At 37.7% G+C, this 13,758-nt stretch overlaps 1 protein-coding gene across 2 annotated transcripts in view; it reads left to right on the plus strand.

The window, feature by feature from the left end:
• Window positions 1–13,483, plus strand: part of C20H1orf141 (chromosome 20 C1orf141 homolog) — a 56,137-nt gene extending 42,654 nt beyond the window's left edge. Inside the window, exons 7-8 of one of the 2 annotated variants that reach the window (XM_043878937.1) lie at window positions 1,004–1,190; window positions 13,108–13,483. In XM_043878937.1, coding sequence (XP_043734872.1) covers window positions 1,004–1,190; window positions 13,108–13,134 — 214 coding nt within the window. In that variant the 3' untranslated portion in view covers window positions 13,135–13,483. Of the gene's footprint in view, window positions 1–1,003; window positions 1,465–13,107 lie in introns of those variants that run through there. The other variant, XM_043878936.1, reaches the window with a different exon arrangement.
• Window positions 13,484–13,758: the final 275 nt, after the last annotated feature.

Here is a 13,758-nt window from a genome sequence, read left to right on the forward strand (position 1 = left end):
ACCAAGTACTTTGCATGTTATTTTTCAATGTAAAATATTTTATACAAAATATTTTGTAAATACCATAATACATATGTACCTTTTATGAAAATATTTTAAAAATTCCAGCTCAAACTGGAAAAAAAAAAACAACCTAGAGAATCACTTGAATTGGTTGGTCACTCAGAAGATTATGTTATTGGAGTAAAAATTCACAGCCACTTTAGGTTTAAATCAGCTCTTCTGTTTCTTTCTATGATGGTATCTGAGTGAGGGACTCACTGGACTTTGTAACATTGAGAAAAAGGTATTTGGCCAACGATCTTGATCAGTGCCTTTGGACTGCTGGCCTCATTTCTGTGGCTACCGGCACTTGTGGTTCATGAACTTACAGCCTATTCTCTCTGAACTTGGATAAGGTTCATTCTCAGGTATCATTAGAACAGCAGAACTCAGTGAGTTTCTGTCGTGTCTTCATCTGTTCTTAGACTGTTGATTTATACCTCACCCAAGGGAAGCCTTTGCTGTGGCTTACCCCTGTGATAGTAAGCTTGTTGGCAAGCCTAATCTGAGTGTTCATGTCACTTGTGGACCCATGGAGATCCGGAATGAAAGCTGTATCTTCTCTCTGCCTGACCACATCATTTCATCCTGATAATAAAGCTAAGGTGACCCTGTGTTGGCAGGAAGCTGCCTGGAAAAGAACTATTGTCCCAGAATCTCAACAAAAGATGTGGCAAATATACTTGTCTTCCTTTGTTGGTATCCTCAACCTACATAATGTACCTCCTCCCCACTCAAAAACCAAAGAGGCACATGTATTACTGTCTTGCTTCCACTCCTGCTTTTGCTTTTTTCCGCCACAAACCAAGCAGCAAATGATGGTCTTATCAGGTTGAAAGTGTGGCAGGGGGATCTGAAGGAGATGTTAGCAGCAGTTATTTTGAGGAATGGCATAGGTAGACAAGAACTGATAAGCTGAAACCAGTCCTATAAACATTTATGCTGAACTTCTCATTTTCAGAATAAAATCTTCTTCTGATTTCAATGATTTTGGTACAAAAGAAAATGAATCCATCAGAAATGATCAACTAAATGAGTATTCAGTAAGACAGAAAAGCCTGCTCCCATTGTGCTTTGAGGATGAACTGATAAAGCCAGATGCCAAGATAATCGACGCTAGTCTGATAAAGACAGTAACTTCTCACCCGGTAATAAAAACATCTATTTATACTACTGTTCAGTAAAATTATGTTTTATTACTACTTGTAGGCATATCGTATCCTAGTGACCAGAATCTTTGATAAATTCTTCTTACCTCTTGGCTTCATATTCTGAAGTGACAACAACGTGGATTCTTAATATTCTTTTTAGAACCCCCATTCCAAACCAGGGGATTCCTTGGCACCAGCTGAAAAATTTGTGTTTTTCTTTTATGAAGGATTTATCAAATTTTCTTGATTATAAAAGAAATATAAAATATAGATGGTGTTTTTTTAAATGACTTGATTGATTGTGGTTCACTTTTCTATCAGTCTATTCTATTTCAACCAGAAGAAGCATTTGTTAAAGGTGATTTGGTAGCTCAGAGTCTCTAGGAATGCTGGACAGACAATATGGCTGGAAAGCCATCCAATCAGGACTCACCCTGGTATAGCCTCAGCTTGCTCTACTGGGGCCCATGCTCTTGTCACAGACAAAAGAAGTTTACAATTCTGATGCTTGGCAATAGATACTGCTTCTAAGACCTTTGCCCACTGCTGCCTTTCAGCTAGCTATATCTACCACCAGCCTCTCTAGAATAGTTTTTGCAATGCCTGCTTTTCACAGTGCTTGCTTTTTCTGAACTAAAAACTGTCTTAAGTGTATCCAAGTGGCAGAGCCTAGGCCACATGCCTATGCCCTAACCTTAAGGGAAGATGATAAAGTGAGTTTTTGCCTCTACCTAAGGGTACATTGGGCTTCCCTGGTGGCTCAGTGGTAAAGAATCTGCCTGCAATACAGGAGATGAGAGTTCGATCCCTGGGTCGGGAAGATCCCCTGGAGAAAGAAATGGCAACCCACTCCAATATTCTTGGAATATTGGAAATCCCATGGACAGAGGAACCTGGCGGATTGCAGTCCTTGGGGTCGCAAAGTCAGACAGACTTAGGGACTGAACATGTTTGCAAGGGTACATTCCCTAAGGTACTGGACAGACCAAAAATTTGACAAACCTCTACTACTTTGGCTAAATAGGTAACATTGGCATCACTGGTGGATTAAAAAACTAGATCTTTTGTCATTTTTTCAGTAATCATAAGCATTAATATGCCTTTCACACTAAGGTCATTAATATACAATTAGATGATCATCAATTTCTTACTTTGTTAACTATATTTCTAAAAGAAAAGTAGCAATCATTGACTTAAAGTTTATAAACTAAATACTGGTAATATTTATATTTGATGAGTAATCTGTGGATTTAATCTTTTTTTTCCTTATAATGGAAATGTGTAAGAGAGTTCAGTGAGTAGATCTTACATAGAGATTTTGCTACTATTGTGATAAAAAAATACTCTATTTTTAAGTCAATCTACTACTTTGGCTCTTTTATTTCACAGATATAATATATTGAGCACTTTTTATTGTGCTAAATTGTGCTATGTGTTGGGATACAATAATGAATGTAAGTCTCTTAAAGAAAAATTTTACACTTTCTGAATTTATTAGGCTATTCAGACTTTATAATTTTAGCTTGTAATCAGTTATGTAATCAGTTTCTTTTGATCTTTACTCAATCTATTGTTTGGTATGCTGCTTACTTCTGGACATGGAAACCTAAGAGATGCCAGGACAGTGTTCCATGCTACCAAATATCATATTTCCCAGTGACAGCACCAAACATTTCTTTACATCTCACGCTATTTCAAAAAGAATTTTAGGAGGCCAGAAGTTCAGATTTTACCCCTAACATTGCAACAGAGTACTAAGAGAAGGAAGTGTATAACATACAAGGACATCTTTTTGTTATGTTTAAATACTATTACTGCTTATATTAAAAACTTCTATGTAATTACTTTTAGAATATTTTGCCATTTTATTTTATGTTTTAAAAACTACTTAGCCTTCTTGCCTCAATAGACAGATAACAGACTCTTTTCTTTAATCCACAGGGGAAAAATGATACAAACCCCATAATTTTCCATGAGGCTGAATATGTACAAATGTTACTTTTGACAAAAAATAGGCTTCCTCCCCATTCTATGGAAAATGGAAATGGTTGCCCATATGAAAGATCAAATGTTGTTTTAGAAAGAAATTGTGAAATGCTTAAATCTGTATCTAGAGATCAATATGTTACTCCTTCCAAAACCCAAAGAACTCTGCCTACAATACAGAAGAAAGATATACCAGCAATATCTTTTGAAGTCAGCCATAGGACTGTAGATGATAAACTAAGGAAGAAAACTAGGAAGCAGACATTTGAAAACATATCTTGGGATAAACTCTATAATTTTTCACAGACATTTTCCAGCTTAAAAAAAAAATTTGTGGGTTTCCTTGATAAAACTGTTATTCAAGAAATGAGTGCTAAAACTGGAAAATTTGAAAAAATGTTTTCTACAGTAAAACCAGTGAGCAAATTCAGTGCCTCACCTGTCAAATACTACTCAAAGCCTTCAAGAAGTATACTCAAAGTCCATAAAATAAATAATGTAACACCATTGGATGATTTGTTAAACTTGTCAAGTGAAAAATAAGCACCTCATAAAGTATTGTTTATTCAGCATTTGGGGGGGTAACAAGAAGCAAATAACGAAGTTAGAAGATCATAGAAGAAATTCTTGTCTAAGTGGTAATATTCTAGTGGGTGGTAGAAGAGAACAAAGAATAGAAGTTGAAATTACAAACCAACAGTGATATAATATTTTTAGTAAATAAGAGGATAAAATTAGGAAGCAATGGTCACCAAGAGGAACTAGTTCAGAAACTTCTCTTATCTCAGTTTGATTCCTCAGTCGTCAGCATTCCTACAGTTAAGTACGATTCAGGACCAAGAATGGTGTAGACTGACTCTGGATATCTGCTATTGGAAGCCAAATAACATCAAAACTTTGTTCCATAACTAGATATCAAATAAAACAATATGACATTAATTTGATAGATGTGGAATTAATTGTATAAAAGCACTTTGGATAATTGATGGAAACTATTACAATATTACATTAGCAATTCATGAAATTAAAAGGCTTTGCAAAATTTCAAATATCTTTTTGCTAGTCAATGTTGAAACTTCTTTACTATAGAATGCCTTTATCAAGTGTGACTTTGACTTTTTTCTGAATTGTTAAACAATTTAAAAGCACAACTCATCCTTAGTAAGTAAATAATTTTGGTAGTAAATCCTATAAAAGATTGAAAATTTTAAACCAGTTGCTATTCTATTTATTCATTAACTTCTCATTAACTCAAACAGTAAAAAAGCAGAACTCAGAAACAAGTTGCATTTCAGGAGTTCATTGGTAATCTACTTGTTTAAGGACTTTTCTTTTTTAAAGTCTTAACTGTTAGTACTTGAGGAGAAGTAGGTTAATTTAGAAGCATTTCAGTTAAAGGAAGGTTTTGGAGGTCTTTGGGAAACTTTCAAGAGTAAGGAAGTGAACTTGTTCAGGTGTCTCTCTTTCCACCGACTGGAGGTTTTCTTTACCGTGTGTCATCAATGCTACTCTTGGGCGTCTCTGCATGAGTAGAAGCAGATTTTGGCTCTCAAATAGGATGACAAGGAGAGAAAATGAAGATGGCGGAAAGAGAATGTTAACTGGAGACTCTGTAAATGAGAGAAGAACCAGAGAAAAAGGACTCAAGATAAGGTGGTGGGTTCAGTTATGTAGGGAGTAATAGAGCGGGAACACAAATTTTCCTGGCTAATTACCTTTCTTTTGGTTACGTGGAGAGGAGAAGCAGCAATAGCTGCAGCTCAAAGTCATGAAGTCATCTTTTCAGAAAACAGGGATCGACCTTGCTCTCTTTGCTTGCTTCATCCATTCTCCCCCTATCTCCACCCCCCACCACATTCCCTGCAGTAATCCCCATGGCTTACTGCAAAACAACATAGTTTCCCTAATTACCCTGCGGTCTCAGAAGAGAAAACACAGACTCTTAACCACCAGACTCTTAACCACTAACAGTAAAAATGACAAGAAATAGAAAATATACCTAGTAATAGCACAAGTGATGATGGTAGGGTTTCCTGATATTCAGTATAAGAGAAACAGGTGTAGACCCTGAATCTGGGCAGTTATGAGTCAACTTGGGCAAATAATGTCAACTATCTGAGTCTCACTTTTCTATATTCCTGCCTTAAAATGAGGACAACAATACCTTGTTTTACAGTATGATTATTTTAAAGATTGGGCTTCCCTTGTGGCTCGGCTGGTAAAGAATCTGCCTGCAATGCGAGACCTGGGTCTGATCACTGGGTTGGGAAGATCCCCTGGAGAAGAGAAAGGCTATCCGCTCCAGCATTCTGGCCTGGAGATTTCCATGGATTGTATAGTCCACGGGATCACAAAGAGTCAGACACAACTAAATGGCTTTCACTTTCATTTTAAAGATTAAATAAACAATGTGGAGTCTCTTGAGTATGGTAAGCATTTATTTAAAATTCCCCTTTTATTCCCATCCTTTCTCCTGTTCTTAACGTGTGTGTGTGTGTTAGTCACTCAGTTGTGCCTGAATCTTTGTGACCCCGTGTACCATAGCCCGCCAGGCTCCTCTATCCTTAGAATTTTCCAGGCAAAAATACTGGAGTGGGTTGCCATTCCCTTCTCCAGCGGATCTTCCCAACCCAGGGATCAAACCCTGGTCTCCTGTGTTGCAGGCAGATTCTTGACCATCTGAGCCACCAGGGAAGCCCATCCTTTCCCCTGCTCTTAATGTAAGTATAACTTCTTAAAAGATGTTCCCAAAGGTCTCTTACTACAACCTTTTCTAAATTAGAGGCTAAACCTAACTACAGTCAGTCTTCAGACTTTAGCCCAAAGTAAACTTAAATTAGAATTGAGGATTTTTTATGTTATTTTTGGAAGTTTCTGCTGCAGCATGTGAGTTTTATTCTTTAGAAGGGCACTAACTCAATTTAAAAATTCCATCTCACTGAGGATTGGCCATTGAAATAGCTGGACAGCTGGGAGCAGTGGGTTGTGGGAAGATGGTGACATAAGCTCACCACCTTTCTCTTCTACTCTCAGCTTTAATCTATTATCTCCTTAGCCAAACAGATGCTAGGATCTGCAAAAAGTGGGGTGCAAGTTCAGACAAGGTTTCTGTTCTAATGCTGAGATCTGAATATGGCTCTGGAGACCAGTCTCTGAGTTAGAAGCAATAATGGAAATTGTGCTGTGTCTAGGGACTGGCTGGCAGTTGGAATCTGTAGATTACCCCTGGGAAAGATTGTCTCTGGTTCTCTCTAAGTGTTCCTGGTCTCGTTGGTCCCCAGGAGACTAAGAAGAAAACACTAAACCTATGAAAAAACCTGGAACTCAGAGAATTTTTCCTTTAAATGCCTCAGCAGAGGATTATATTCTGCTTGCTTTTATAGAACCAGTCCATAATGAAAAGGACTTTACCTTCTACCATTTACACAGCTGTGGTCACTAAATACTGCCATAAACAGACCTAAACTTCTCTGAGCCATATGAGAAAAATAGCAACCCATCTAAAGAGTCACAGCAAGCAAATGGTGGCCATCCAGGCAGGACATAACAGGGGAAAGGGCGTGAGAACTGACAGAGGTTTCACCTAGGGATGGGGAGGAATAAGCAAACGTAGTAATTTTGTAGGATTAGCAGTGAGAAAAAATTTGAAAAAAAAAGTTTTTTCCTGTTTACTCATCCTGCCAAGTCCAGCTCATTTAGCAATCAGCTATAAAATAAGTAGAACAGATAAAGATTCTGGAGTAGACAGGGATAATTTGATTTAAAAAAATAATAAAAAGCACTTAAGTAGATTCAAGTATATCACACACACACAAAATACTGGTTGTATGTATGACTCTCAATCACAATCTGAACTGATAGAATAGGTAAGTATTAATTGAGTAGAAAATATAAGAAAGCTTCCAAAATAAGGGGAAATGCAATTTATAAAATATAATAAAAATGAAAAAGAACAAACATGATATAAAAACATAAAATATTGGTATCAAATATCTGTCAGACTATATTTGAATTGCTTGAATTTTCCTTTTATTTTTAAAAAATTTACTCATTTATTTTTGGCTATGCTAGTTGCAGCGAGCAGGGGCTACTCTTCATTGAGGTGTGAAGCCTTCATGGCGGTTGGCTTCTTTTGCTGCGGAGCCCTAACTCTGGGCACTCAGGTTTCTGTAGTTGCTGTGTGTCGGCTCAGTAGTTGTGGCACATGGGCTTAGTTGCTCTGAAGTACGTGCAATCTTCCCAGACCAGGGATCGAACCCATGTCCCTTGCATTAGCAGACAGATTCTTATCCGCTGTACCACCAGGGAAATGCCTGAATTTTCCCTTTAAAAAACAGAGACTCTCAGACTGAGTTTAAAAAAATAACAATTATACAATCAGCTTTATGTATACATGGGTTCTACATCTGTGAATTCAACCAAACACAGATAGAAAGTCTTATTTAAAAAAAAATTCTGAAAAGTTCCAAAAATCAAAACTTGAATTTGCCTAGCATCAGCAGCTATTTACATATCATTTACATTATATTTATAAATATTTACATAGCATTTACATTGTATTAGGTATTGTTAAGTAATCTAGAGATGATTTAACGTGTATGGGAGGATGTACATAGGTTTTACACAAATACTACCCCATTTTATATAAGGAAGTTGAGCATCCATAGGTTTTGGTATCTGTGGGAGGTCCTGGAACCAATCCCTTTGACACAAAGGGATAAATATATTCTGTTTATAAGAAATATAGTTAAAGCAATAAAAAGAAGCTTGAAAATAAAGGAATGGAGACAGAGATACCAGATCAATGAAACAAAGAGAAACTGCAGTGGCATTATTAATATCACATGTTAAAATTTAAGATTAGAAACAATAAATGTGACAAAGAAGGACCTTACACTTTATGTAATAATAGAAACACACTATCTGTAAAAGATATAACAGCATCTTTGGTGCACTATATATGTACCAAACAACAAAACAGCTAGTTATATAAAACAAAAGCTATTAGAAATCTCAGGAGAATGTAATAAAAATAAAATTATTGTGGAAGGCATAAATTCCCTTCTTTAAGAGTTAAAACGGGTAAAACAAAAAAAGTATGGATACAGAGTAATTATATAATGCAATTAATAAAATTAATGTAATGAATATAGACTCTGGTTTCTTTGTTTTTCTGAAACAGAGAAAATAAATTTTTGAGCTTGTACATAGAAAATGAATTATGTGCAGGCCTACACAGAAACACTTGTTTTTTTTTTCTTTTTAATGAATATAGAGAACTTAAAAAAAAAAAACTCAATAAAAAGCAATCAAAATGAAACAGAATCCAAATATATTAGCTGCTTAAAAATAAAGGATAAAGAAGAAAACAAAATTCAAACTATAAAGTAAAAAGTAATGAAAAAGAAGCCACTTCATTTCAAACTTTATGGCACAATAGCTTAAAACAAAAGTTACATTTCTTGTTTTTCTTTCTTCTCTCATCTCCTCCTTTCTTCTTCTTCTTCCTTTTATTATTTTTCTTCTTTCTTCCTTTTTACATAGTTTTTCTTAATGAAAAGATTTCAATGAAAAGGATCCCAAGGTTCTTATTTTGGAAAATAGAAAACACATAAAAAAATAACATATAAAAGGGTGAATAAGAACAAAAATTATTGTTTTGTGTGTTTGTTTTTAAAATACACTAAAATGAGACTTCCCTGGTGACTCAGTGGTGAAGAATCTGCCTGCCAATACAGGAGACATGGGTTCCATCCCTGATCCAGGAGGATCATGCCTGCCATGGAGAAGCTAAGTCCATGTACCACAACTACTGAGGCTATGCTCCAGAGCCTGGGAGTGGCAACTGCTGAGCCTGAGTGCCCTAGAGCCTGTACTTCATAGCAAGAGAAGCCACTGCAGTGAAATGCCTGTGCCCAACAACTAGAGAGTATCCCCCATTTACCACAACTAGGGAAAGCCCACACAGCAACTGAGACGCAGCGCAGCCGTAAATGAAAGACATATAAATAAATAAATAAATTCTACTGTTTTAAAAAATAAAGTAAAATACACTAAAACGGATAAGCTATTCTCAAACCTGATTTAAGAGAAAGGAGCAAAAAAGGAATATAATTATGAGTGAGAAAAGAAACAACCATAGAGATTCAGTTCAGTCACTCAGTCGTGTCCGACTCTTTGTGACCCTGTGGAATGCAGCACACCAGGCCTCCCTGTTCATTACGAACTCATGGAGCTTGCTCAAACTCATGTCCAACAAGTTGGTGATGCCATCCAGCTACCTCATCCTCTGTCGTCCCCTTCTCCTCCCACCTTCAATCTTTCCCAGCATCAGGGTCTTTTCAAATGAGTCAGTTCTTCACATCAGGTGGGCAAATTGTTGGAGATTCAGCTTCAACAACAGTCCTTCCAGTGAATATTCAGGACTGATTTCCTTTAGGATTTACCAGTTGGATCTCCTTGCAGTCCTAGGGACTCTGAAGAGTCTTCTCCAACACCACAGTTCAAAAGCATTTATTCTTGGGTGCTCAGCTTTCTTTATGGTCCAACTCTCACATCCATACATGGAAAAACCACAGCTTTGACTATATGGACCTTTGTTGGCAAAGTAAAGTCTCTGCTTTTTAATATGCTGTCTAGGTTGGTCTTAGCTTTTCTTCCAAGGAGCAAGCATCTTTTACTTTCATGGCTGCAGTCAGTACCTGCAGTGATTTTGGAGCCCAAGAAAATTAAGTCCGTCACAGTTTTCATGTTTCCCCATCTATTTGCATGAAGTGATGGGACTAGATGCCATGATCTTAGTTTTTTGAACGTTGAGTTTTAAGCCACCTTTTTCACTCTCCTCTTTTACTTTCATCAAGAGGCTTTTCAGTTACTCTTCACTTTCTGACATAAGGGTGGTGTCATCTGCATATCTGAGGTTATTTTGATATTTCTCTCTGCAATCTAGACTCCAGCTTGTGCCTCATACAGCCCGGCATTTCAGTTGATGTAATCTGTGTATAGGTTAAATAAGCAGGGTGACAATATACATCCTTGACAAACTCCCTTCCCAATTTGGAACCAGTCCATTGTTCGATGTCCGGTTCTAACTGTTGCTTCTTGGCCTGCATACAGATTTTTCAGGAGGCAGGTCAGGAGGTCTGGTATTCCCATCACTTTAAGAATTTCCCACAGTTTATTGTGATACACACAGTCAAAGGCTTTGGCAAAGTCAATAAAGCAAAAATAGATGTTTTTCTGAAACTCTCACTTTTTCTATAATCCAGTGGATGTTGGCAATCTGACCTCTGGTTCCTCTGCCTTTTCTAAATCCAGCTTGAATATCTGGAAGTTCTTGTTTTACATACTTTTGAGGCCTGGCTTGGAGAATTTTGAGCATTACTTTGTTAGCTTGTGAGATGAGTGCAATTGTGTGGTAGTTTGAACACTCTTTGGCATTACCTTTCTTTGGGATTGGAATCAAAACTGACCTTTTCTAGTCCTGTGGCCACTGTTGAGTTTTCCAAATTTGCTGGCATATTGAGTGCAGCACTTACACAGCATCATCTTTTAGGATTGGAAAGAGCTCAGCTGGAATTCCATCACCTCCACTAGCATTATTTGTAGTGATGCTTCCTAAGCCCCACTTGACTTCTCATTCCAGGTTGTCTGGCTCTAGGTGAGTGATCACACCATCATGGTTATCTGGGTCATGAAGATCTTTTTTGTATAGTTTTTCTGTGTATTCTTACCATCTCTTCTTATTATTTTCTGATTCTGTTAGGTCCATACCATTTCTGTCCTTTGCATGAAATAATCCCTTGGTATCTCTAATTTTCTTGAAAAGACTGCTAGTCTTTCCCATTCTATTGTTTTCCTCTATTTCTTTGCATTGATCACTGAGGAAGGCTTTCTTATCTCTCCTTGCTATTCTTTGGAACTCTGCATTCAAATGGGTATATCTTTCCTTTTCTCCTTTGCCTTTCTCTTCTCTTCTCAGCTATTTGTAAGGCCTCCTCAGATAACCATTTTGCCTTTTTGCATTTTTTTTCTTGGGATAGTCTTGATCACTGCCATGTATACAATGCCATGAACCTCCATCCATAGTTCTTCAGACACTCTATCAGATCTAAACCCTTGAATCTATTTGTCACTTCCACTGTATAAGCATAAGGGATTTGATTTAGGTCATACCTGGATGGCCTAGGAGTTTTCCCTACTTTCTTCAATTTAAGTCTGAATTTTGCAATAAGGAGTTCATCTGAGCCATAGTCAGCTCCCGGTCTTTTTTTTTTTTTTTTTGCTGACTGTATAGAGCTTCTCCATCCTTGGCTGCAAAGAATATAATCAATCTGGTACCTGTATTGAGCATCTGGTGGTGTCCATCTGTAGAGTCATTTCTTGTATTGTTGGAAGAGAGTGTTTTCTATGACCAGTGTATTTTCTTGGCAGAACTCTGTTAGCTTTTGCCCTGCTTCATTTTGTACTCCAAGGCCAAACTTGCCTGTTACTCCAGGTACCTCTTGACTTCCTACTTTTACTTTCCAGTCCCCTATAATGAAAAGGACATCTTTTTTGGGTGTTACTTCTGGAAGGTCTTGTAGTCTTCATAGAACCGTTCAATTTCAGTTTATTTGACATAGACTTGGATTACTGTGATATTGAATGCTTTGCCTTGGAAATGAACAGAGATCATTTTGTCATTTTTGAGACTGCACCCAAGTACTGCATTTAGGACTCTTTTGTTGACTATGAGGGTTACTCCATTTCTTCTAAGGGATTCTTGCCCACAGTAGTAGATATAATGGTCATCTGAATTAAATTCACCCATTCCAGTCCATTTTAGTTCACTGATTCCTAAAACATTGATGTTCACTCTTGCCATCTCCTGTTTGACCACTTCCAGTTTACCTTGATGCATAGACCTAACCTTCCAGGTTCCTGTGCAATATTGTTCTTTACAGCATCAGACTCTACTTCCATCACCAGTCACATCAACAACTGGGTGTTGTTTTCACTTTGGCTCCATCTCTTCATTCTTTCTCCAGAAATAAGTGGAATTATTTCTCCAGTCTTCTCCAGTAGCATATTGGGCCCCTACCAACCTGGGGAGTTCATCTTTCAGTCGTCCTTTCTTTTTGCCTTTTCATACTCTTCATGGGGTTCTCAAGGCAAGAATACTGAAGTGGTTTGCCATTCCCTTCACCAGTGGACCTTGTTTTGTCAGAACTCTCCACCATGACCCGTCCGTCTGTCTTGGGTGGCCCTACAAAGCATGGCTCATAGTTTCACTGAGTTAAACAAGGCTGTGGTCCATGTGATCAGTTTGATTAGTTTATGCACCTATAACCATAGATATAGGAGCAAGCAAAAGAAGCATAAGAAATATTACATGCAGATTTATGCCAACACATTTGAAAATCTAAAAAAAATAATGGATTGATTTCCTATCAAGAAAGAAACGCTCAGAATTGACCCCTAGAAGTGAATAATTTGAATGAACTAATTTCCTAGAAGGCAGTGACATGCCCCAGGACTAGATGAGTTCACAAATAACTTTTCTTATTTCACTGTTGAAGCCAGTGTGGTAAGTAGAATTTCAAAGATGTCTCCCCAAGATTCCCAACTTTGTTTTTCAAACACTAAGCTAGATACAACTGTGAAAGGACTTTGAAGACAGATTTAAGGTTACTAACCATCTGACCCCAAATATGGAGATTATTCAGAATTTTTGGTGGGCTTAATATAATCACATGACCTCTTAAAAGCAGAAGAGTGAAGAAGTCAGAGAGATGGGGCAGAAGAGAAGGTAAGAAAGATGGGAGAGAGGTAGAGGTTGGAGATTTTAATTCATAAAGGCAAAAATTTTAAACACTTGTTTATAAAATATTTCCAATTTGTTCACAGTTATTGATTTCTTCCATACCTTTTCCACGTATCTCCACAGTTGAAGTGTATTTCCCTACTCCACTGAGGTGGGCTTGGTCGTGGGACTTACTTTAACCAATAGAATGTGAGCAGATGTGACTCAGAAGATTCAGCTTTGCTCTTCTTGCTCCTGTCCTCCACCATGAGAACAGCATGTCTCAAGTAGTGGTCATTCTTGAATCCGGGTCCACTATGAGAAGACATTTGCAAACAAGGCAAGTTGAATCCTACAAAGGCCAGAAGAGCCTCAACCAACCCATAGCCCTCATGTAACATGATCAAGAAATAAGTTTTTTATATCGTTGGTCACTAAGAGAAGGAAATGTCAACCCGCTCCGGTATTCTTGCCTGGAGAATCCCGTGGACAGAGGAGTCTAGTGGGCTGCTGTCCATGGGGTCACAGAGAGTCGGACACGACTGAAGTGACTTAGCATGCATGCATGCATGCGTTGGAGAAGGAAATGGCAACCCACTCCAGTGTTCTTGCCTGGAGAATCCCAGGGACGGGGGAGCCTGGTGGGCTGCTGTCTATGGGGTCGCACAGAGTCGGACACGACTGAAGCGACTTAGCAGCAGCAGCAAGACAAGGTAAAATTGTTTCTGTAACAAGGTCAGACTATTACAGTCTCTTTGGGACTTTAATCTTTGAATTTAATTTCTCACAAGAAAT

This window comes from Cervus elaphus, chromosome 20 (assembly GCF_910594005.1).
Source record: "Cervus elaphus chromosome 20, mCerEla1.1, whole genome shotgun sequence".
Lineage (NCBI taxonomy): Eukaryota > Metazoa > Chordata > Mammalia > Artiodactyla > Cervidae > Cervus > Cervus elaphus.